Raw genomic sequence first — 27,079 nt, 5'->3', positions numbered from 1 at the left:
ATTTGGTGATCTTGGCAATAATGCCACATTCTCTTGGTCCTTGTAGATTTATTTTAAGTCTTGATAGTAGAAGGCATAGTCCCCTAACTTTATTCACCTTTATCAAAATTGTTATGGTTATTTTAGGTCCTTGCACTTCCAAATAAATTTTATAATCAGCTTATAAGTTTCTACACCCCTCCTCATCACTGGAATTTCCAAGAGGGTTTCAATGATTGTACAGATAAATTTGTGGACAATTGATATCTTAACAGTATTATATTCTGGTCATGAATACAATGTAGCTCGTGATTCATTTAGTTATTTTTTAGCCCTTTGAGGTTGTGGCTGATCTGAGAGATACAAACAAACTCTTTTTACATAATGTTAAGGGGAAACACTTGACCTACAAGTGCTGCAGGGTTTATTTTTTCTCAGCAATGTTTTATTGGTTTGTGTACACAATTCTTCAATATCTCTGGTTAGATATATTCTTAAGAATGTCCTGGTTTTGCTGCTACTGCACATAGTAATGTTTTAAAATTCTGATTTCTGATTATTCATCAAATAGTACATAGAACACAACTGATGCCTGAATATTGATCATGTACTCAATAACCTGCTTAAATTTCCTTACTAGTTGCAGGATCTTTGCAGCACTTTATCTAGAGATAGTGATGGAATATGTGAATAAAGAACGTTTTTCTGCTTAATTTTCAAGTGGATTTTAATTCCTTTTTCTTGCTTTATTGCTTTGGCTAAAACTTCAGTGTAATGTCAAATAGAAATGGTGCAATTATACATTCTTGTCTGTTCCTGATCTTCAGAGAAAAGCACTGTCTTTTACCATTAACCTATAATGTTAACTGTAGAATATTTGTAGATATCTTTTATTAAATTCTGAGAGTTCCTATTTTACTCTTGGGTTTCTAAGAGGTTTTTTTTTGTACCGGGGATTGAACTCAGGACCTTGCACTTGTGAGGCAGGAGGCGGCACCACTCAGCTAAATCTCTGGCCCTTTACATGTGATTTTTGTGACACTATTGAGATAACCATTTGCTTTCCCTTTCTAAGCCTGTAAATATAAAAATTACATTGGTTTTGTTCAAAGATTAAACTATTTATATGTAAGATAAATTTGATGTGATCATGATTTATTTTATAAGTTTTTTTTTGATCTGATAAAATTTTATTAAGAATCTTTTTATCTATATTCATGAGGCATATCAGTCAGTCTTTAATATTCTTATATTGTCCTTGTCTGATTTTGGTTTCTCTACCAAAATCTGTCCAGAGAACAAGAATGGGAAATATTCATTCCTTTTCAATTTTCTGGAATAATTAGCATAAGATTATTATATTTTTTCCTTTAAATATTTGACACAACCCACATAAAGAGCCATCTGTGCCTAGAGCTTTCTTTGTGGGAAGATTTTTTAAATTAATAGCTCAATTTATTTAGCACATATTTTTTTCATAATTTTCTCTTTTTAATATTACTAGAAACTGTAATAATTTGTCTCATATCCCTAATATTGACAATTTGTTTCTTTTGTTTTTCCTATTCAGTCTGAGGCTCACCAAGTTCATTAATATTCTAAAAAATCCAGGTTTTCATTTTATTGATCATTTTCTCTATTGTTTTTCTGTCTTCTATTTCATTGATTTTTGCTTTGATCTTTATTATATCTTTTTCTATTTACTTTGGGTTTAATTTGTTTTTTCTTTTCTATTTTCATGAGGTTAAAGCTAAAATCATTGTTTTGATGACATCCTACAAATCTTAATGTGCTTTTTCTATTTCTACATAGTTCAAAATATGACTGGGTACAAAAGGCCAATAAAATACATTAAAAAATGTTCAATAGCTCTGACCATTAGGGAAATGCAAATTGAAATGGCACTAATATTTCATCTCATTTCAGAAAGAATAGCTACTATCAAGAAATCAAATAATAGTAAATGCTGGTGAGGTTGTAGGGAAAAAGGAACCCTTCTACATTGTTTTGTGGGATTGTAAACTAATAAAACCACAATGGAAATCAATATAGAGATTCCTTAAAAAAACAAAAAATACAAATTCCATTCAACCCAGTAATTCCCCTTCTAGCTATCCTCCCCAAAGAGTTAAAGACTTCATATTATAATGATACATGGATACCAATGTTTCTAGCAACACAACTTATAATAACTAAATCTTGGAAGTCACTTATAATGGATAAAGATAATGTGGTACTTATACAAAATGGAGTACTATTCTGTTGTAAGGAAGGATAAACTTGAATTCTCATAGAAAAATAAATGTACCTTGAGACCATAATGCTAAGTAAAATAAAACAAATACACAAGCTTAAATATCACATGGTTTCTATTATACAAGACACCTAAAGTATAAGTAAATTAAAGAACAAAATAAAAGATATATAATAGGAAACAGGGAGATCTTTTGGAAATGGAAAGTGGATCAAGAGATGGAGGGAGATGGGAGAGAGGTTGGGGGGACTGAGACACAAAAAGAATTAAGATGTGCTAAAGATGTGATATGTATATGTGCCAATTCCCCACAAAGAATGTAATCATTATGTACTGCAAATGTACTAACCAAAATAAAAATTAAAAAACAAAATACAATTGGGTCTTGGAGCAGTGAATGCCAGCAGCTTGGCTTTTGCAGGAGAGTGTCTGGAGTCTGGAGGACAGAGGCTTGGAGAGGAGCCAAAGTGAGGAGAGGTTACACAGGAACAATGAGGGAACTGACAGAAGAGAAGAAAATAGCATTAAATGATACAGAAGAAGTGGCCCGCCCTGCAGAGGAGAAACTGTGGTGCTATAGCCAGCTGGGAGGCATAGTAAAAATAACAACTTCTCTGCTCATAAAGAACTGCATCAGGACCAGGAAAATCTTATGCAGTTGGAGACAGCAAGAAGAATGCGAGACTCAGCTTCCCAAGAGGCCCTCTATAGGCAACAGTTGGTGAGAGACTGTGGTACAAGTACCTCAAGACACAGTTATGTGGAGCAGGAGCTGGCAGGGACACCACTGTGGGAGAAGGGCTGCGTGTTTGAACTAAGTCCCAGAACAGCCCCTCAGGGGTTTCACACTTCCCAGAGTAGATGTGGGAAGGACAGTCATGGGAGACTGCTGGCAGTTAGACAGCAGGCTGGGGGGAGTTGGGCTGAGAGGCAGGGACTGGTAGGGATAATGGACTCAGTTCCTGAGTTACACAGGATTGGAGGCTCCAATTGGTGCCATATTCCTACTGCTAAAGGAAGATTCAAAACAGGGTTCTACGGTATCTTATATCTCAACTAGCCCTGATAAATACTGTAGTTGAATTGATTGCATAGGAATAGCCCTGACTCAGTGGACAATTTAGTGTCAGTGAATTTGTCTGCTGAATCCATCATTATACCCAGGGAAAGGGATAGCAAGAGTTCTTAACTCAAGAACTTGGACTGGATCAAACTCTAAAAAAATTGCCTGCAATATGGCAGAAAGAGATCTTGGGTATGAGTTAACCCCAATTTTACAGTGGAGAGATCAGAGGAGTATTGAGGTATGAGCACTCTCTGAAAAAGAAGCTACTTGGGAATCACATATGCAATGTCTCATTGAAATATCTAATCTGTGTTCCCATTGGATATTTTATTGGTTTAAGTTTTTGTATGTTTCTTGAGTTATTTAGTAATGTGAGGTTATGATCTTTCATTGTCTCATGTGTTTATTAGGTTGTTACTCTTATACATTTGTTCTTTCATTGGCTCTTATTTAATAGGTGCCTAGGTCCTCCCCTTCATCTCAGCTCTTAATCTAGTTTCTTTACCTCAAATCCCCTAGACAATGTTATTATTACATATCTTTACCCTTTTTCAAAACATGTAAATTCCTCCTCTAAACTTTAAAATTTTTTACTACTTAGTCCCTTCACAGTCACTCCTACCTTCACTAGTATAATTTCTCAACCCTCCCCAACCTAAGCCTTTGGCTACTCCATATCTTACCTAGCTGATTGTCCTCCCTATAAGCAAGTTCTGATAAGCACATAGCTTTCCTCAATCACAAAGTGAGCCCCCTGTCCTTCACATCTTGCCTTGCCTCCATAAAATATCCTCTGAAAACTCTCAAAACCAAACCTCCAACTCAACTAAAATACTCCAGTAAAATCAGAACCCACATCAATCTTTTCTTTTCATCTACCACTAGTCATCTCCCTTTCAAACCTTCCCCTTAGTGCCTAACACTATCCATCCAAACACTTCCCCTACTCTCACTGCAGAGCAACCACAAATGATAAACAGTCATAATATGTATAGATAACAGCCAAAGGGAGGAAGAATAACTGCAAGGACCATCATATAGAAGTATTGTAAGACTGAATCTGTGAATGCTCTTATAAATAGAAGCAATTCTTTTCGCAAAACATAGGGATAGAGTCAAAATCACTTAAAGTAAATAACAGAGGAGTAAATACTAGCACAGGACATACAAAGCTGAAAATTGTTCATGGGAAGCAACATTGTACTGAAAAGCTTCATACAAGCCACAAATTCTCCTCACTTCTCTACTCCCCACCAAAAAAGAGAGAAAAAAGAGGGGGGGGTATATATAACTAAAACAAAAACAAAAACAAAAACATATATATATAATATATATATATATACACACACATACACACACAGAGGTACAAGTAGGAGAATGGGGCAATGAGGAAATAGAAGATCTCTGAACTCTCCCCAACTGCCTCAAAGCAGAGCAAGGGGTCACAAAGGGAGAAGAAAACAAATACCAGAGAGCAAAAATCTATGAAAGGGATAAAGAAAATAATGAGTTCAAAGAGGAAATGAACCAAAAGTTTAGAGGAATTATAGTCAATATGCCGATGTTCAATTTGGGGAAAATAGGTAAAAAACTGGATGAGCTAACCAAAACAGTTTAAAATTTGAACAGATTCAACAAAGATATGGAATATTTGAAAAGATGTCAGATAGAAATATTTGAAATAAAAAACAGCACAGAATTTATACACTGCAGAAATGACCATTGTGGAGACAGAGTGTCTGATGTTGAAGACAAAAAAGTGAATTACAATAAAGAGCTCAAAGAACCCAAAAAGAAAACAAGAGAACAGAGAAAACTATCCAGCAGCTACTAGAAGACAACAAGAAGACTAGTGTTAGGTTAATCTGAGTTAAAGACAATCTAGAAGATTGCACAGATGTATTAACTAACATGTTTACAGAAATTATGGAAGAAAATTCCCCAAATATAAGAAAAGATTTTAAAATACAAGTAAGCAATGCTTATAGAACACCAAACAATTATGATGAAAGGAGAAGTTCACCAAGACATATCTTCATTAAATTCGCAAACATTCAGAAAAAAACCCAAACAAACAAGAAAAAAACCCAGAATGTTAAAAGGATTTTGAACCCTCACTTTTGTAAAGTAACAGATCAACTAAACAAAAAAACAATAAAGAAATTTCAGAGCTGAACCATACCCTTGAACATATGGACCTAATGGATATATACAGAGTATTCCATCCCTCTACAACAGAGTATATATTCTTTTCAGCAGCACATGGTACTTTTTCCAAAATAGATCACATACTAGACCATAAATATGAAAGAACTGCTTACATAAATATGAAAGAACTGAAATCACCCAATGCATACTATCTTATCACTGTATAATGAAAATAGAAATCAATGACAGAAGAAACTTTAGAAAAGGCAAATGCTCCTGGAAAATTAACAACATACTTCTAAACAATCAATGTATCACAGAAAAAATTTTCAAACTTTTAGAAGTTAATAACAATGACTGTACAACTCAATGAAACCTCTCAGACACCTTGAAAGCAGTTCTAAGAGGAAAATTCACCGTACTAAACGCTCACATTAGGAAAACAGAGCAAACCCAAATAAATTACCTTATGAAAAATCTTGAGATATTTAAGAAATAACAACAAACCAGCCCCAAACCAAAATTAAAGAGGAAACTATAAAGATGAGAGCGAAAATCAATGAAATTGAGATAAAAAAAAATCAACAAAACAAAGAGCTGGGTCTTCGAAAGAATAAATAAAATAGGTAAGTCCTTAGCAAGACTCACCAAGAGAAAGAAAGAAAAGATTCACATCAATGCAATTAGAAATGAAAACGGTGAAATCACAACAATGCCGAAATCTGGAAGATAGTAACTACTTTGAAAAATTATATTCTAACAAATTAGCAAATTTTGAAGAAATGGACAGATTTCTAGACGCATACAAACTACCAAAACCAACCCAAGAAGACGTAAATATGCTTAACAATCCCATAACAAGCAATGAAATTGACTTAGTAATAATCTACCAACTAAAAATAGCCCAGGACCTGATGGACTCACTGTTGAATTCTACAAAACCTCTAAGGATGTTATATCACCAATAATCCTCAAGTTCTTCAAAGAAATTGAAAGAGATGGAGTGCCCCCAAATTCATTTAAAGAAGCCAGTATCACCCTGATCCCAAAACAGAATAAATATCCAACTAAAAAAGAAAACTATAAGCCAATCTCTTTAATGAACATAGATGCAAAAATTCACAACAAGATATTAGCAAAAGGAATGCAGCACTTTATCAAAAAGATGATACATCATGAACAAGTAGGTTTCATCTGAGAGATGCAAGGATGGCTCAACATACATAAGTCAATAAATATAATACATCACTTAAACAGGAGCAAAGTTAAAAACCACATGATCATAGCAATAGACTCAGAAAAGGCATTTGACAAAGTCCAACACATCTTTATGACAAAAACCCTAAAGAAAACAAGTATAGAAGGACCATACCCGAATATGATAAAGGCTATTTATGTGAAACCAGTAGCTAGCATTATACTAAGTGGGGGAAAACTAAAAGCATTCCCTCTAAAATTAGGAATAAGACAAGGATGTCCACTATCACCTCTTCTATTCAACACAGTACTCAAAACATTAGCCAGAGCAATTAGGCAAGAGGAAGGAAATAAACACATATAGAAAAGGAAGAAATCAAATTATCATTATTTGCAGATGACATGATACTCTACATCGAAGACCCAAAGAACTTCATCAAAAAACACTTAGAACTAATAACCAACTTCAGCAAAGTAGCAGAATACAAGATCTACACAAAAAAATCATTAGCATTGGTGTATATCAACAATGAATAGGATGAAAAGGAAATTATGAAACAAGACCATTCTCAGTTACTTCAAGAAAAATGAAATATATAGAAATTAACCAAATAAGGAAGTGAAAGACCTCTACAAAGAAAACTACAGTACTCTGAAGAAGGAGACTGAAGAGGACATCAGAAAATGCAAAGATTTTCCTTGATCCTGGATAGGCAGAACCAATATTGTCAAAATGGTCATACTTCCAAAACTGTCACACAGATTCAATGCAGTTCTGATAAAAATACCAACAGCACATCTTTCAGATTTAAAGAAAACAATCCGAAAATTCATATGGAACCAGAAGAGACCCAGAACAACAGAAATTGTTATTTTTGGCAATAAGAGCAAAGCAGGGAGCATAGCAATACCTGACTTTAGCCTATACTAAAAAGTAAGAGTGATAAAAACAGCATAGTACTGGAACAAAAACAGATGTATGGATCAATGGAACATCAAGTTTTACTCACATCATCACCAACACTTGTTATTCCTTGTCTTTTTTTTTTTGGTAACGTATTCCTTGTCTTTTTAATAAAATCTTTGGTGAAATGTTTTATATATCAATTAGGTCAAGTTGGTTTATAGTATCATTCAAGTATTTTTTTGTTCTTACTGATTTTCTGGTCTATCAGTTATTGAAAAAGGTGTTGGAATCTCTGCCCAAAATTGTCAGGTTTTTTTTGTCTCCTCACAGTTGTACAAGTTTTTTGTTGGTGTATTTGGAAACTCTGTTTTAGACATTTAATAATGTTATGCTCTCTTGATTTAAATTAACTTTGAAGATTTTGGACAAGTTTCTGCAAAACTTGTTTACTCTTTCTCCTTCATTTTAGAGATTCTAACTTCATACATATTAGGCTGGTTAAAGTTATCTCACAGTTCACCAGTGCTTTGTTTTTGTCTTTTTTCTTTCGTTTACTTTTGTAGATTTCCTATCATATATTGTCAGGTTTATTAATTATTTCTTCTGTGATAGTTAATTGGTTGGTAATCTTATCCAGTATCATTTTCACCTCAGTAATTGTAGTTTTATCTTTATAAATTTTATTTCAGATAGATATCTTCAGTGTTTCTACTTACTATGCCCAATTTTATTGGCATCTTGAACTTGTGGAATACAAGTATAATAACTATTTTTTAATCTACTAATTCTATAGTCTATGTCACTTATGGATTTGTTTATTTTGGTTGATATCTTTCTCTTCTTCTGTTGAATTTTCCTGTTTTTTTATGCCTGGTAGCTTTTATTGGATGCCAAGCACTGTAAATTTTATCTTGCTGGATACTGGACACTTGTATTCCTATAAGTATTATTGAGCTTTCTCTTGGGATGCAAGTAAGTTACTTTGAAGCAGTTTTATGCATTCAGGTCTTGCTTTAATGCTTTTTTAGCATGACTAGAACTACACTTCATATATTTTTACTCCATTACCGAGGCAAAACCCTTCTTAGTACTCTATCACATGCCTTGTGAATGATGAAGGTTTCTACTGTGATGGAAAGGAAAGGGAACTATTTCCAGCCTTGCAAAAGCTGCATATTGTTTTTAATCCTTTCAGAGGGTTCCTTTTGCTGAAGACTTGAGAGGACCCCTCTATTTGTGGAGCTCCCTATTTGTGAGCCCTCTCATTCTACCCTATCTTATACCAAGGTTATCAACCCTGGCCTCACCAGATTCCATGGAGAAGCTTGCAGTTTCCTTGAACTCAGGAAACAGATCTGGGAGTCTAGGGCTTCTTTATGAGAAAAGAAGAGAAGTTAAAGGTTATCTTCTTAACATTTTTGTTATTTTTGACAGTGCTAGGGATTGAACCCAGGGCTTGCACTTTCTAGGCAAGTGCTCTATCACTGAGCTACATGCCTTTTCTTTTATTTTTAGACAGGCTCTTGCTAAAATGTTCATATTGGTCTTGAACCTGCAGTTCTGCCTTAATCTCCAGAGCAGGTGGGAGTGTGTCTTGCCTGATTTCTTGATGTTCTTATGAAGATAAAATATTTTATTGAAATAAAATGACACACACAGCCACTTCGTGAGAACATAAGAATTTAGAATTAATATTGATATAACAACTCTATCAAATTCCAGAATAAAACAAAATTTATTACATAAAAGAATACAATCATTCATTCAGCAAATACTTATCAAACACCCATTTTGGGCAAGTATATCAAATATACTGGTGATATGGCAGGAAAATATCTATGGACAGGTAGAGAATGGAATAGAAGTGAGGATGGATGATGAGCAATCAAACAGATCACTAAGAGGTCTTTCATATTCTGCAAAGGCAGCATCATGCATTGGTGAAATAGTTGTCTGGTCATCAAAGCAACTTTAACTATTTATCCAACTAACAGGGATCAGAAGCAGAGTAACACCTCCAACTGAATGATGTACCCTGTGATTGTTGGCATCTGTCTACTCTTTCCTTATTTGTGCCTTTCCTGAGAGTGAGTTTCATCAGTTTTTAGTAAAAAAAGACTGCATTTGCTACCCTCATCATACCAAATAACATACTTGGCAGGTAATCTATAAAAAGGGAACACCTTCTCTGCCCGCAATTTATATCTGCCTATAAGTAGTAGCTTGAGCCGCTAAGAAGCATCCCTGGTTTCTCAAACCTAAAAATTGCCTTTGCCATACAAGTGTGGTTTTAAAAAAATGCCTATATCTGGTATGCAGAGATCTAGTCCAGCATCCCTGGTCATATGATTTAAAACAAATCTTTAAAGAAAGCCAGTTTTGTCTTCTCCACACCAATTTAAATGTTTCCAAAAATGTCAGAACTTTTCCTGCTGCAAATGATTTTTGCTTATATTTAATTATTACCACAATGATTGCAGGCTCCAAAGTATAGAAAAAAATACAATTTCTACTCTTCCAAATACTCTCAAAAACAAACAAAACCTGAAAAAAGAAAAACATGCCAGCTAAATTGCTTTACAACAAACAGGTCATTTCAAGAAAAGACATCCAATTAGGTAGACTCTGATTATTGGCAATAACTTGGAAGTCTTAAGAAATTTAACTTCAGCTCTAAACAATTAAATAGAACTGCTGAGGAGAAAATCACTCCCTAGACTCAACATAGCTCCACATGCAAAGAGAACAAGAAGGCTTACTGATTCACTGTCCCTTCTGTTTCTCAGTCCCCTATGGCAAGGTCATCAGAGGGAAAATATTAAAGTTTTGTTAAAATTAGAATTCATAGGAGGAAACTATTTTTCAGTGGCAAGATTTTTATATTTTTTTTTCAATTTTGAATCCTGAACTTTACAAAGACATAAATCTGATAATATAGTACATAAGGAAAACTTCTTGTCCTATGTAGGTACGTATTTTATTTATGTTAGTCGAATATGAGACTTGACCCTTCAACTGATAGTCACTGATCTACAGGTCATCTGGGAAATATGATCTTTCTGTTAAAATTTAAGTTTTCTAATGCTCCTCAAACTTTTCTGTATAATGAGAAGGGAAGGAATGCTTTTACATTCATTCTATGAAGTCAGAATTACCTTGATACCAAAACTAGATAAGGATTCAGCAACAACAAAAATACAAAGCAATATCCTTGATGAACACAGATGCAAAAATCTTCAATAAGATCCTTACAGACAGAATTAAACACCACGTTAAAAAGATTATTCACCATGACCAAGTTGGTTTCATCCTGAAGATGCAAGTATGGTTCCAAATATGTAAATCAATAAATGTTATACATCACAGAAATAAAATCAAGAATAAAAATCACATGATCATCTCAAGAGACATAGAGAAAGCTTTTGACAAAATCCAACATCCTGTCATGATAAAAATCCAGCTGAAAAATAGATGAAGGATTTTAACTCAAACTGATAAAAAGCTATATATGATAAATCTACAGCCAACATAATACCTAACAAGGAAAATCTGAAAGCATTTCCTCTAAAATCAGAATGAAAACTGGAATTCACTCTCATCACTTCTATTCAGTATAGTACTTGAAACTCTAGCCAGAGTAATCAGCCAAGAGAAAGAAATAAAAGGGAAATAAATAGGAAAGGAAAAAGTCAAAGTTACCTGTTTGCCTATGATATGACCCTTTACTTAGCAGTTCCAACATAAGACGTTTAGATCTGGCAAACAAATTTAGCAAAATTTAGCCAAACGAATTTGGCAGGATACAAAATCAACACATGAAAATGAATAGCACTTCAGTACAACAATAATGAGGCACCTGAGAAAAATCAATAAAGCAATTCCATTCACAATAGCTTCAAAAAATTAAATAACTAGGAATCAAACTAACCAAAGAATTAAAAGACTGCTTATGGACTGCTGATGAAAGAAATTGAAGAAACCATTAGAAAATGGAAAGATCTTCCTTGTTCATTGATCAACAGAACTAATATTGTTAGTATGGCTATATTACCAAGCAATCTACAGATTCAATACAATTCCTACTAAAATACCAACAACATTTTGCACAGAGATAGAAAAAGCAATCCTGAAATTCACATCATATTGTATCAGAAAAGACCCAGAATAGCCAAAGCAACGCTGAGCAAAAAGAGAAATGCTGGAGGCATCACAATATAGGATTTTAAGTTATATTACAAAGCCATAGTAACAAAAACAATAGGGCACTGTCACAAAAACTGACATAAAGATAAATGGAATAGAATAGAAGACAGAGAAACAAACTAACACGTGTACACTTATCTGGTTTTTGATAAAGGAGCCAAAAACATATGCTGGAGAAAATAGCCTCTAACAAATGGTGCTAGGAAAACTAGCTATCTGTATTCAGAAGATTGAAAGATTCCTGTTTTTTTATCCTGTATCAAATTAAATCAAAATGGATCAGACCTAAATATAAATCCCAGAACCTTTGAAACTGCTGGAAGATAACATAAGGAAAATACTTGATCGTAGGCACAGGTAAAGACTTCCTGAATAGAACTCCAAAAACATACAGAATAATATCAAGGATCAACAAATGGGATTACATCAAATTAAAAAGACTGTGTAGCAAAGGGAACAATCAATAGAGTGAAGAGATGACTTACAGAATGGGCAAAAGCTTTGCTGCTCTTCTGATAGAGGATTAATATCTAACATATTTAAAGAATTTAAAAAATTATCTTCAAGGCAAATAACCCCACCAGAAAATGGACAAATGAATTGAAGAGACACTTCTCAAAGAAGTACAAATAGCCAACGAGTATATAAAAAAAAATTTCAACATCTTTAGCTATTAAGGAAATGAAAAATCTGAACTACTTTGAGATTCCATCTCATCACAGTTATAATCCACAAAAAAGTCAGAATGGCTATTATGAAGAATGAAAAAAGAAAAACAATGAATGCTGACAGGGTGTGTGGGACAAAGGAACTCTTCTACATTGTTGATGGGAATGGAGACTATTACAATCACTATGAAAATTAGTATGAAGATACCTCAGAAAACTAAAAATAGAAATATGATTTGATCTAGATATATCACTCTTGGGCATATTCCTAAAAGAATTAAATGCTGCATATTATAGTTATGCATACATACCCATATTTATAACAGCACAATTTTTTAAATTTTTATTTTATTGGTACATTTTAGGTATACAATATAATGACATTCATCATTGGAAATTTGCACCTTTACATAATCTCTCTTGGTTCTTATTTTTCCCCATTCCCCTGCCCTCCCTTCAACCCTTCCATCCCTCCCTATTTACAAAGACTTTGTTTCCATTTTTGCATTTTCTTATATTAATTCCATTCCCTTCTTTCCTTTCCCCTACCCCTCTCACTTCCCCTTCCCCATTGCCCCCTTTCTTCCTATTTCACATTATGTATTATACCTTTTAGTCCTTATTTACATTTTCAGTTTCTCACACTAGAGAAACTATTTGGTATTTACAAATGTGTGTCCTATTTATTTCACTTAAGAGTATCCCCTCAATGTGCATCCATTTAGCTATAAATGTCTCTAATTTCTCATTTTTTGTGGCTGGGTAGTACTCTATTTTATAAAAAAAAAAAACAACCCACATTTTCTTTATCCAGTCTTCAGTTGATGGGCAATTGGACTGCTTCCAAGTTTTAGCTATTACAAATTGTGCTGCTATGAACATGGGTGCACATATATCACTGTGGTATGATTCTTTTAATTCTTAGGGGAACATACCCAGCAAGGGAATAGCTGGGTCAAATGGGACTTCCAGTCCTAGTTCTTTGAGGTATCTCCATACTGATTTCCACAGTGGTTGCACCAGTCTACACTCCCACCAGCAGTGGAGGAGGCTTCATCTTTCCCCACAGCCCCTCCAGCATTTGTTATTGGTTGATTTCTTGATAGCAGCCATTCTTTCTGGAGTGAGGTGGAATCGCACCATTGTTTTCATTTGCATCTCTCAAATGACCAGTGATGTTGAACATTTTTTCATGTGTTTATTTGCTATTTCTACTTCTTTGTCTGAGAAATGTCTGTTCATTTCAGATGCCCATTTTTGGATTGGATCTTTAAATTTGGGAGGTATGATTTTTGTAAGTTCTTTACAGATTCTAGATAGTAGTCCTTTGTCTGAGGAACAGCTGGTGAAGTTTTTTTCCCACATTGTGGGTTGTCTCTTCACACTGTTGGCGGTTGCTCTTGCTGTGCAGAAGCTTTTCTAATAAGAAGAGATCCCACTTGTTGACTGTTTGTGTTAGTTCACAGGAAACCTAGGAATCAACTTAACAAAAGAAATCAAAGACCTCTTCTCTGAAAACTATAGCACTCTGAAAAGAGAGATTGAAGATGATATCAGAAAATGGAAAGACAACCCCTGCTCCTGGGTAGGAAGGATTAACATAGTGAAAAAGGCCATACTTCCAAAACTACTATATAGGTTCAATGCAATCCCAATTGAAATCCCAGCAGCATACTTCACAGACCCTGAGAAAACAATCCAAAAATTCATTTGGAAGAAGAAAAGACCCAGAATAGCAAAAGCAGTTCTAGGCAACAGAGACATGGCAGGAGGTATCACAACCCCCAACTTGAAACTATACTACAAAGCTACTGTGATAAAAACAGCATGGTACCAGCAAAGAAACAGACCTGAGGACCAGTGGAACAGATTAGAAGATGCAGAAACAACGCTAGACACACTCAGCCACCTCATCTTCGATAAAGGAGCCAAACGCCCTCACTGCAGGAAAGATAGCCTCTTTAATAAATTGTGCTGGATAAATTGGGTTTCAACTTGCCAAAGTTTAAATCTAGACATATATCTCTCACCATGCACCAAACTAAAATTGAAATGGATTAAAGATCTAAATTTTTTTTTTTTTTTTTTTTTTGGTACCGGAGATCGAACTCGGGACCTTGCGCTGTGAGGCAGGCGCCGGAACCACTGAGCTAAATCCCTGGCCCTAAAGGGAAATCTTTTTTTTTTTTTTTTTTTTTTTTTGGTATCAGGGATTGAACTCAGGACCTTGTGCTTTCAAGGCAGGCGACGGCACCACTGAGGTAAATCCCTGGCCCTAAAGATCTAAACATTAAAATAGAAACACTGAACTGGCTGGAACAGAGGTTAGGTAGAACTCTTGAAGACATTGCTGTAGGAAAAGATTTTATAGCAGCACAATTCACAATAGCTAAGAATATTATTCAGTCATAAAGAAGAATGAAATCGTGCCATTTGCAGAAAAATAGATGAAATTGGGAACCATCACGTTAAGCAAAAAAGCCAGACTGAGAAGGTTAAACACTGCATGTTTTGTCTCATATAAGAAACCTAAAAAGTGAATAAATAAATGAGAGATGATGAAAACTAGAAGGCAGACTTTGAGAAGTAGGAAAGGGGGGAGGAGAAAAGAGAGGTTAGTTAAGGGATTGAAAATGATCAAGAAATAATATATGTATATACCAGTTTCCCAAAATGAACATCACTATTCTATAATATTAACATGTATTCATAAAAAGAAGAAAGAAAAAATTTGAAGGTTTTCTGAGCTAATATACATTCTATATTATAATAAAACAAATTTTAGTCTTTTATAGCTCTTTCTTCAAGCAACAGCTTGAACCTGCACTCAATTTGGATAATTCTTAAAAGGAATCACTACCCCCGCCATGTGTGGTACTCTAAGAATAAACTTGCCAGTACTAAGAATTCTATCAGAAGTAGCTCCAAGCAGGAACAACTGGGGACTGGTTTACAAATTTGTTGTTAAATCATCATGTAAGGGAATGCAAAATAATATGTATTATTTCACTACATTATCTGCAGAGTATATACATTGTTCCATATACTTCAAGAGTATTAAATCACTTTTTAGGAAAATAGTCATGGAGTAATGTATCATTAATGGATATTATGATAAAACAATGATTGAAAGAATTAATGGCATAGGTGGTAAGATTAAGTGAAATCCACATGTGATTTAAAAAAAAACAATGAAACAATTTGACCACTGTAGTGCCTGGACTCCATCCTATGAATAAACTAAAATAAAGGGGAAAATCTTAAAACATGAGGTACACTGAAAAGCTTTTCAGTTCTGTTATGACAAACAGGGTTTCATTGAGTGATTAGGTACCCATTTAGTTACCAAAAATTCTTGTAAGGTGAACACATTTTCCAAGCTCTCCAAGAATTTATCTTTTTATCCAGAAAAAAAAAGAATCCATTATACTTTTAAAAAATCACTCACAGATTCTTTTTCCATTTTCTTTTGTAGCCGTGTTTGCCACTGGACAGCTTGCATGACAATGGCTTCCCACCTTCTTTCAAGATTTACAATGATCAGCTGCATGGGCTGGTGGTCCGCATTCAGATTGCAGGTTTCTCGGTCATCCAGAAGATGCTGGCATAATCGAAGAATGGAGGCCACTCCTCTACGTCGCTGCTTGATTTCATGGCAGAGGGACTGCAACATAGAGACAGGCTGACCTATGAGTGGTTACAGGGCAGAGTTCTCTAAAAGCTAAAACATTCTTTCCATCATAATTTCAAGTTGTAGTGATAAACTCAGATATGATAAATAGGACAAGAAGAAGTTTCCTTTAGGTTGGAGGCCTCCTATAGATAGCTAACTAATGCTAGAGAATTTAGCTGTCTTTTTCCTCTTTCCTTTTTCATTGATTGTTTTCTGTAAAATATAGGGTCCTACCTACACTCCAATGTAATTAACAGTTCCTAACCTAATAAAATAATCCATTTAGGTCATATGAATGCCAAATAAGTTGGCATGGTTTGATTCAAATTTAAAGGAAACATAAAAGATTTAAAAAATCCTCTAAAAGAAAATGGAAATTTTCCAAATTTATTCCTAGATTCTTTAGAGGAAAAAAGTTAATTTCTTTTTTTTTACTGGTTGAGAATAAATTAAGAATGCAAAGGATTTTATACATGAAATCTATTATTTGAAAAAAGATAAGCCACATTTCTCTTTCAAAGCTTAACAAAGCAGTAATGTTCTGAAAACAGAAATTAAGTTACTGGATTATTACTGCACTTTTTTGGTTGCTGTGTTGCTCTTAATAGACATTCACACTATTTAAGTAGGATATGCATGCATCAAAATAGCATTTTGTCCCCAGAAGCATTTGTATTGCTGCAATGACCCTAAGCTGAACAATTCATGCAAAATAGTGGGTACACATGTCTAAAAATATTATACCCTTTCTTTGCCTACGGATAGTGTGTAACTGATATTCTAATTCAAAGCCTTCAGGAGAAATGGTGATTATATTCACAAACATCACTGAATTACTAATCTCCTTCTACTGCCACAATTGGACTGTTCTAACAGTTAACAGATTGCTTATTAATCAACAAGGGTAAACAAGACAATGCAATTTCATTTAGTGTGAGAGTTTTAATGCCTAAAAGTATTTGTGCTTAAAATGTTAATCTAGATAAGGCTTCATTAGAAGAAGCCTTAAAATGATTAAATGCAGTTCATTGAAATGTGCATGGAGTGGGGATAGTAGATCAGTAGGTGGACATTTCATACAGATGTTCCACTTATTGATATAATGCATGCTACAGCCATTTAAATGACCCTAACTCAGTAATAGCTGGAATTCTATTATTTCTATAATGAGAGAACCCTATACCTTTAATATTTCTGAATTTTAAATAAGGTGAATGACAAATTCCCAAACCTCTATTTATGGCAAAATATGACTGGGAATTTTATTATTCAATGCATACCAGTGCCACAGTCTCAGGTCTCAGTTATGTTTCCTGAACTTATCTTTATTTATTTTCCTAGGGTTCATTACTATTTTCCTATATAACTCCTGATATAACCACCAGGTCTGACAAATTTCTTTACTGATGCTATTCATTAGTTCAGTGCTGAATGAGGGAAAACCCCGACACATTTAGTGATAAAACTTGAGGGCCTACTAAACCAACAAGCATTGTTTCCATCTTCTCTTCCAATTCTCCTAAATATTCCTCCTCAATTCACATGCATGTTTCTCTCTCCCTCTCTCTGTCTCTGTCTCCCTCTCTCTCCCTCTCCCTCTCCCTTTCCCTCTTCCTCTTTCTGTCTCTGTCTCCCTCTCTCCTGTGTGTGTCTCTCTTTCTGTCTCTTTCTCTCTCTCTCTGAACCTGTCTCTCTCTGAATCTCTCTCTCTCTCTCTCCTTTCAATTTACTCTCTTATTCTACAGGTATTGCACAGTCCAAATCATGAAGCCAACCTAATTTTTGGCCCAATATTAAATACTTCTAGATGATATCATGGCTCACTGAAACTGGTTCAAATAAGTAGTGTGGAAACGAATATTGAGGATTCTGTTTTATGGTTAATTTGCTAAAATTAAAGAAACAAAAATAAAAGAGATGTTTTATGCCATGGAACTGTATTTTGTAAACCTCTCTTTGAAGTTAACTAGGATAATAATTGCATTTCTCAAACCAAAATTCTTAGCTGAAGGGAAATTCGTAATCAATAGCACTAAAGGTGTGCATAAGGAGGTAGCATGGACCATATCAGATAGCATTTGCAAAGCAGCCCAAATAGACTTCATTCACTTCATAGACATTATCAAATGCCTTTTTCATACCTAAGAAATACAACTGATAAAATAACATTCTTCTACATAATGCATTTCCATGACAACCATTAAACTATACATATTTATAATCACAAACTAAATAAAATCAGTGGATTTGCTGGCAATGTTTCTTAGAATTAACAGTTTACATTATTTTCATGATAAACTATGGACAGAAAAATGTTAAATATAACTATATAGGAAAAAATGACTATTATGACTAGTTTTTTTGCTTACATTTCAGAGAAATGTATCTTTGAACAGAAATCCAAATTAAGCAATCTAAATAAGGTACAGAAATAAGATAAACTCATTTTTGCTTCCCTCATCTCTGTTTCCATGACCTCCTCAAATGTGTACTGTATCCTCAATTTGCAAGACAATCTGGAACTGAGGTTTCAAAAATGAATGAGTTACTGTTCCTTTTGCCAAGGAGCCGAGAGTCTAACGGAAGTGAACTACACAAATAAGTATTCAAATAAGTACCAAGAACAATGCAGAGAAAGGTGTTAAGAGAAATAATATGCAAGTGGCTGCTGGAGGAGTTGATGAAATCTTCAAGGAAATGTTGGCAGCTCGCAGTCCAATATGAGTAATGGTAGTTAAAGAATAGAAGGCCCAGAGACATGTCAAGGTGGAAAACAAGCAAGTAGCCTTGGGGAGTGGGAATACTTCATGTGTTGGGGAGAAGGAAGGAGTGAAGCATCTGGAAAAGGAGATAGGGAACAGAAAAGTATGGAATGCTTTACATTATTGCCAATTTTAAAGTATTTTCCTTAATGTCTAAAGAGATCATGTTAGCTCTCATGCATAGATATATTGCCTTCTAGAAAAGTAGAGGACAAGAAAAGAGAAAGGAAATTTTAAAAGAAAGAACACAATGACTTAGAAATATGTCAAAGAAAGGGATTCCAAGTGCTTTAGTACCTATTTTATTAAATTAAGTTTATTGGTACATTTTAGATATACACGATGATCCCATTCATAGTACCTAGTTATCTTTTGGTAATTTCTTACAAGGCTATCTTTCTTAGTGTGAAATTGGCCTATTCTATTTATTTAAATTTCTACTCAGTTTCCTCATGTTGCTTAAAAGGTAGATTTGCTATAAAATGAGAATTATAAAAATTAAATAAAAAATTCTAAGCTCCTTACAAAGATAAAGTAGAGCACTCTAGATGAATAAGAGAGTTGCTAATAGAATGAAAGTTTTTGTTTTACATTTATAAGCTATTAAAAGAATTTTTAATTCACCAGCAGGATTGCAAAAGAGTATTTTTTGTTTACCTCTTGATACTCTGGTCAACTTTCAGCTATTTAAACCACACATACTATTGAGCCAAATGTAATGCAAAATCATTCTTCACACTGGCTTCAGTTTAACATTGCTGAAGGTATATCCATTTTCCTACAAATGACTCAAGTTTATCTTTCTTTATGGTAGAGTACTACTCCATTGTGTATAAATACTACGCTTTTTAATCAATTTATTTATTGATGGACATATAGGCCACTCCAAGATTTAGCTATCATGAATTGTCCTGCTATAAACAGGGTAGGCATGTATCATTGTAATATATTGTCTTTAACTCTTTTGGGAAGATACCTAGAAGAGAAATAGCTTAGTCAAATGAAATTCCTATTTTTAGACTTTTAAGGAATCTCCATATTAAGTAGGACTCTTGGTATTTTCTTTTAATAGTTGCTTTCTTTCTACCGGCAGTCTTAGAGTTTTCTGCTCTTCATCATTTGGATTTTCTTCCTTTACAAAAGAAGTTCTCCTGTGATGTTTACTTTTTACTCATTTTGGCTAGGGTTAGCTTTTGGGTTTACCAAAACTGTGACTGAGAGAAGGGTGCAGTGTAGGGAAAGAAATGTGGCTAGAAGTGGTAAATAAAATAATTGGCGGGCCATGTGTGAACTAAAATACATGTTAGATTCTAATTTAAAGCCTACCAACTGGATGCAACTATACAACTAAAACACATCAACTCACTTGCCATTATAAATCTTGCTTTTAGATGTAGCTTAATCGTCACTTGCCACTCAACGATAGGGTTTTGATATACGTCTGCAAGCAAGTGATGTATGTGATCTCTTTAGAGTCATATCTCTCCAGGTAGTGTTAATTTGTATTTTCAGCTGCTCCCAGCACTAACATCACCACCTCAGACTCACCTCACATCATCAGAAATTCAATTCTCATGAGTGAGCAACCTAGAGCTCTTGTATGTGCAATTCATAGTAGGGTTTGCGCTTCTTGTGAGAATCTAATGCTGCTGCTGATCTGACGAGAGGCAGAGCTCAGACAGTACTTAATAAGAGCCATTGGATGAAGCTGGCCTAGTGCTCACCTCCTGTGTGGCCTGGTTTCTAAGAGGCCAGAGACTGGTATCCCTTGCAATCAATCCCGCTTAAAATACTCCCACTTGTTTTCAACACACTTATCCTATCATTCTTGCCACTTTCTGAAGCAGTTATGGAAGCCCTCTTTCCTGGGAGTCTTTAGTTGTGCTGTTGTGCTAACTTGATGTTCTGAATTGATTCAAAGGATTTATCTTTCATAATCACTTTGACTTTGGGGAAGAGCCAGAATTGCATGGTGCTAGATCCAGTGAATAAGGTGAACGAAGATTCACTACCATGTTTTACAAGCCTGTCTTTCTGTTAGATGGCACTTGGCAGCAAAATAGTATTTTTTATCACATTTTGTAATGACATGAAATAGGACTTCTAGCAGTGCTCCAGAAAGTACCAAGAATGATGGAGTAAGTGTGTTCAATGTGACAGGGATCAATGGCAATGCCTTTTTTACTGTAGTAATTTTTAAAATTTCAAAATTCATCATATGTTTTTATCACCCCTTGAACTATATTATGATGATGATGATGAAAAACTAACATACCTGATATAAAGACCTTTTCATCCAATGATATATTTATATTATTATTTTCTTGATGATCTCCACAATCTTCAATGTAATTATTAAGAATACTGATGTAGTAGGGTGTTTGCATCCAATATTTGTGGATTTTCCTCCTCCTTTTATCAAATGTCATTTACTAATTAATGTCTTATATATACAACATTGTGCTAAATTAAATTCAAGTTCTGCCATCAGAAAACTTATATAGTAAAGCAAAATAATGATGATAAACCAGGTGTGGTGGTGCAAGCCTGTAACCCCAGTACTCAGAAGGCTGAGGCAAGAGAACTACCATGTGTTTGAGGTCAGCCTGGGTTATATAGTGAGTTCAAGGCCAGCCTGAACTACATAGCAAGACTCCGTCTCAATACCTTCTCCAATAGTAACACACAAACAAAATTATTTCTTAGGTGAAAGGCATTAGGTGCAGATAATATTACTATCTGCAGACATCATCTAAGAATGCAGAGCGAGTGGGAAATATAAGCTATACTTCTATGCTTCTTCAGAAGATGCTTTTTGACTGGTTGATTCAAGATCATTATTTTGAAGCCACATTTGGTAAAGATCACATGAATGATACTTATAACAATAAATATTTATTGGATATCAATTATGTGCCAAGCACTGTAGTTTTCATTTATATGATTAGCACTGGTGCATTACTGGCATATAATGAGATGTGGTACTCATTAAGAGTTTGTAAACTGGCTGAAGGGATAGATGCTAATTCCTTAAAGTGAAAGAAGGAAACACAAGGCAAATGTTTTTGGTAAGACCTTACTCATCAGGCTGTAGGTTTCAAATAAGGTAAGGAAAGTGAATGTGCTTTGTGAATAGTGAGGCCATGACTAACATGTAAGTCGTGATTGATATACAAGCTAAATATGGAAACTGAGTTGGGAAACAAGAAACATCATTACTAGCTATAACAGATATATTAGGATTTGTAGAACTAGAGTTTCCTAGGCTATGACAGTTGCTGAAGATTGAAAAGGTGGAGGGAAGAAAGGACAGACATCACAACCTGAGAAATTACACAGAAAAATAGCATGGAAATTCAAGTGGGGTATGATGATACACATTAAATTATCTAGCTATCAATTCATCTAATGTATTTATTGAGTACTTCCTATGTGTCAGGCACTGTTCTAAGCGGTAGGAATATAATAGTGCACAAGGTACAAAAGATTTCTGTCTTTGTAGAGCTTATATTCATATTTGTATGTGTGTTGGTGTGAAAAGCTAGAAAAAAGACATAAATAAATATACAAAAAATCAGATAGTGATGAGAGTTATACAATAAAATAAGACAACACAATAGAAAGTTGCTGGAGGTTACTACAGATTGGGTTTTTAATAAAACTTTGCTGGAAGGTGATATCACATAATAACAAGTTCTAATGTAGAAACAAAATACAACTTAGTGTTCTAATGCTGTAATAGTTTAGATATAATAATGTTTGTAAAATCAAGGCATAGATATCATTAAAAGGCCTATTTTATGATGAAGTGTAGAGTGATAATGATTAACATTAGATACTTATCAATAAAATAAAAACAGGTTTTGGTACAATTAAGTCAAGAAAAAATGGTGTTTACAAGTGGTGTTGGGACAACTAAAAGAACAAATTAGACCCCTATCTCACGCCATTCAAGACTAATTCCAAATGAATCACAGACTTAAAACTAAGAGCTAAAACTATAAAATACCTTGGGAAAAAACATAATAGAAATTGTTTGGACCTTGAGTTAGATAATGGTTTCCTAGATATGACATCAAAAGTACAAGTGAATTTGACTTCTTAGGTGTGATACCAAAAGTATAAGCATGTTTTAGAGGTTTTTTTAAGCTTTTGCACTCAAATGTCTCCATGAAAAATGAAAAGACAACCAACAGAATGGGAGGAAATATATAAAAATTATGTATATGATGAAGGACTTGTATCCCAAAGAATTTTTACAAGTCAGACATAGAAATACATGCCTGTACTCCCAACAGCCTACAAGTCTGAGGCAGGAGGATTACAAATTTGAGCTCAGCTTGGGAAAATTATTAGTGACTTAGTGAGATGCTCATCTCAAAATTAAAAAAATTTAAAAGGGCTGGGGATGTAGCTCAAAGGCCCTGGGCTCAATTCTCAGTACCACCACCACCACCACCACCACAACCACCACCACTACCAACAACAACATCAACAACAAACAACTTTTAACATAAAGAGAAGAAACTCAATTTTTTAAATGGGCAAAGTATTTGAATAAATATTTCTTCAAAGAGAACCTAAAATATCCAATGAAAAGACACTCAATATCATTAGCCATCAGGAAAATGCAAATCTAAATTATAATTAGATATCATTTCATCCCACTACGATCTCTAAAATTAAAATAACAGAAATAACTAGTATTGACAAGGATGTAGATAAATGGGAACACTCATACATTGCTGGTGGGGTTCTAAAATGGCATAGCCACTTTGGAAAACAGTATGACATTTCATAAAAACGTTAAACACAGAATTAGTACATGATCTAGCAACTTCACTCCTACCCAGGAAAATTTTAAACACATGAACACACAAAAACCTGTACACAAGCATTCATAACAGTATTATTCATAACAGCCATGGGCCGGGGATTTAGCTCAGTGGTTCCAATGCTTGCCTCGCAAGTGCAAGGTCCTGAGCTCGATCCCTGGTACCAAAAAAATAAAATATTTTTTTTAAATGCTAGCATAATAGCCAAAAGCAGAAACAACTCAAACATGAATGAAATACTGATACATACTATATAATATGATAGACTTTGAAAATATTATGCTAAGCGAAAAAACAAACATAAAAGACAACTCTGTTCATATGAAATATTCAGAATAAGCTAATGTTTAGAAACAAAACAGAATGGTAGTTGCCAAGGGCTTTAGTAAGCGGGTAAATAGGGAGTAACTGCTAATGGGTAAGAGGTTTCTCTTTTGGAGGTGGTGAAAATGTTCTGAAATTAGATTTTATAGTAAGTGAATTATATATCAAAAAAGTGTTTTTTTAAAAAACTCCTATTTTGCAAATGGGAAGGAGAACAAGAGATGGAGGAAGGGGAAAGGGAAGTGAGGGAAAGGGAAAGTGAAAAGAATTAAGATGTGCTATGTACTTGTACCAATTCCCCACAAGGAATGTAATCAATATGTATTGTAAACCTGTACTAATAAAAATAGTCAAAAAATAAAAAAACACATTTTAATCAACCCTGTAACTGGTGATATAATCAGAGAATTAATTATTCTGCTAGGGTACGCCAAAACACAGATGCTTATAATATTACTAATGCCATCCAATCATGATTCTGCAACTATGAGTTAGTGCAAGGATTAACTACATTTACAGATACAAACTTAGACTTTTTTTCCCCAAAGTAATGGCTACAATATCTCCTGGGATACAGTCATCACTACAAACCTATAAATCTTGGTCAACAAATCAGATATTCTGCTATCTGATAAAAATAATGCAATGCAGTTTTTAACATAGCTGTTCTACTTCTAGAAATATCATAAAACATAAACAGGAAAGTATTCAAAGAATATTGGATCCGAAAGTATTGAAACAAATGTGGAAAATACAGAATGTTAATTAAATCTAATTATTCAGCAGTGAATTTCATATATAATTATATATATGTATATGGGAAACCTAAAAAATCAGATAGTACTTTATGTACACCACCAAAGACCAATCCAAGTTGATTATATATACCTGAATCAATAAAAAATAAAATAATGTTATGTTCTCTTCAATTATTCTTTAAAATTCATTTGAATGCAAAATAATTACCAACTAATTGCTAGAGCATTTTTCTTAACAGTATTGTCTTACGTATTTTCACTAATTCTCTATACTGACTATTTTTGTATATTTATGTTTGTCATGAATTTTCATATACTTTATATGTTTTGACTCATTTAATCTTTTATTGACTCATTTAATCTTAACAACAACGTTATGATATATATCATATGGTCTTTTTTCTTTTGGTACTGGAGTATTGAACCTAGTATTGGTATTAAAAAAGTACCAATTCTTTTGGTACAGGAGTACTACTGAGCTAAATTCCTGGCTCTTTTGAAAAATTTTTTCAAGACAGGGTCACATTAAGTCACCTTGGCTGGGCCCAAACTTGCTGTTCACTTGCTTCAGCCTACCTGAGTGCTGAGATTACAGACATGTGCCATTGTGCTCATCTTATACAATGTTAATTATATACATAAATATATATTAATTATATACATGTAAATATATAATGTTCATTATATATACACATGTATAATATTAATTATACACACATATATATCCAGAGAGAGAGAGAGAGAAAGACAGAGTTACAGTAATCTGTTTTACAAATGAGGAAATAGACATGAAGACACTGGAGAGGTTATGTAACTGATCAGAAATACATAACTAAAAAGCATTAAAAGCAGGAATTGAAACCAGGCAGCCTGACTTCGAAGCTGGCTCACAAAACACTATGCTACATTTCTTTTTTTTGGCAAAACATTTATTGTTACATTTTAGATATACATGATGATAACGTTCATCATGTGGAATTTGTACCTGTCCATGATACATCTTACTTCTTTTTTCCCATCCCCCCCTTCAACCCCTCTTCCTCTCCTTATATAATGAAAGCGTTGTTTCCAGCTTTTCCTTTTCTTTTCTTTTTTTCTGGTTTCTTCTTTCCTTTCCCCCTCCCTTGCTCTCTTTCTCATTTGAACAATTTCTAGAAAGCTAATGATGTTTGGAAAATGTCTAAATTTTCAAATTTTTTGCCCCTGACTTCTAACCAGGATAGCTACAAACACAAAGTTACCATTGCTAAGAGAATCAACAGTCTCTTGCACAATTTTCAGAGGTCCAATCTGTTACTCTCCAAGTACATAAGAATTAGCAATCTATACATGGATATGGATGGATCACCTATTATAATGGGCATTGTTCTAAGTACTTGAGATATATTAGGGAGCAAAACGAATAAAATCTTCACCTTTCAAGGACCTTATATTCTAGTGCACACTGGAAATTTCTCTTTGTTGAGAAAGATGTTAATTATACTAATAAGAGAATGAACAAAGAAAATGTTCACTAGGTAAATGATTATCAACATTTCCAGCAGTGGGTCAGCAGCTCTTTTGGTCTCTCCACCTCCATTCTACAGCCAATATTATGCTTAACTCTATGTAGTGTATAAATGTTACAAATAAGAATTTTCATTCTGGGATTTAAAAAAGTGATTATTCAAAACAGCCAAACAAATTAAAATAGTTCAAATGAAGAATAAATGATGACTGGTATATTTTAAAGAAAGCATGAAAAGTGACATGTAGGTGTTTAAACTGATTTCAAAGTTAAAAAATAATGTCAGCCAATATAGAGGCTCAGCTCAGTAGCAAACTCTGGGACTTAATCTATATTGAAGTTAAATATTCTATAAGCATGCAGTGAAGTGCAAAAAATAGCAACTGAAAAATGACATGATTAAATGGCACGACATGCAATCATTTGCTCTCAATTATATCAATGTATCTTCTTCATTTCTAGTAGTCAGGCAGAAATATTGTTTTTTAAATGCCTCTATTAAATTGGTCACCAATAATAAAATAGATGAGAGTTCTAATAAGCTCATTTACATAACATATATCATACACTACAAAACTATTCTCTCTAAACAGTTTTGCTCACAGATTTGTCTCCTGGTTGTCATGAGTCTTTGCTACATTAGCAGATTTTAAAAGCATAATACTGCCTTCAGGACCATTTGTAGAAAAATGTTTATGAAACTTTTCTAGTTAACCCTTGCCAAGATCCTTATTGCTAATTATGGAAAAGGTATTGATATAATATCTTGGCTGTCACATCCTATTATGGTGATGGTAG

The 27,079-nt window shown here is 34.0% G+C and overlaps 1 protein-coding gene across 13 annotated transcripts in view; it reads right to left on the bottom strand.

Annotated features, from left to right (window-relative positions):
• Positions 1-27,079, bottom strand: part of Akap6 (A-kinase anchoring protein 6) — a 642,973-nt gene that overhangs the window by 51,072 nt on the left and 564,822 nt on the right. For all 13 annotated transcript variants that reach the window (XM_087197081.1, XM_087197084.1, XM_087197080.1 and 10 more), the window contains one exon: positions 15,871-16,086. In XM_087197081.1, the coding sequence (XP_087053207.1) occupies positions 15,871-16,086 (216 nt within the window). The remainder of the gene's footprint in view (positions 1-15,870; positions 16,087-27,079) is intronic.

Source organism: Heterocephalus glaber, unplaced genomic scaffold, assembly GCF_053883595.1.
Source record: "Heterocephalus glaber isolate CG9 unplaced genomic scaffold, H.glaber_assembly_v1.0 deba00001662, whole genome shotgun sequence".
NCBI classification, from domain to species: domain Eukaryota; kingdom Metazoa; phylum Chordata; class Mammalia; order Rodentia; family Bathyergidae; genus Heterocephalus; species Heterocephalus glaber.
The sequence above is the reverse complement of the archived record's forward strand: the minus strand, read 5'-3'. Positions and strand labels throughout refer to the sequence as shown.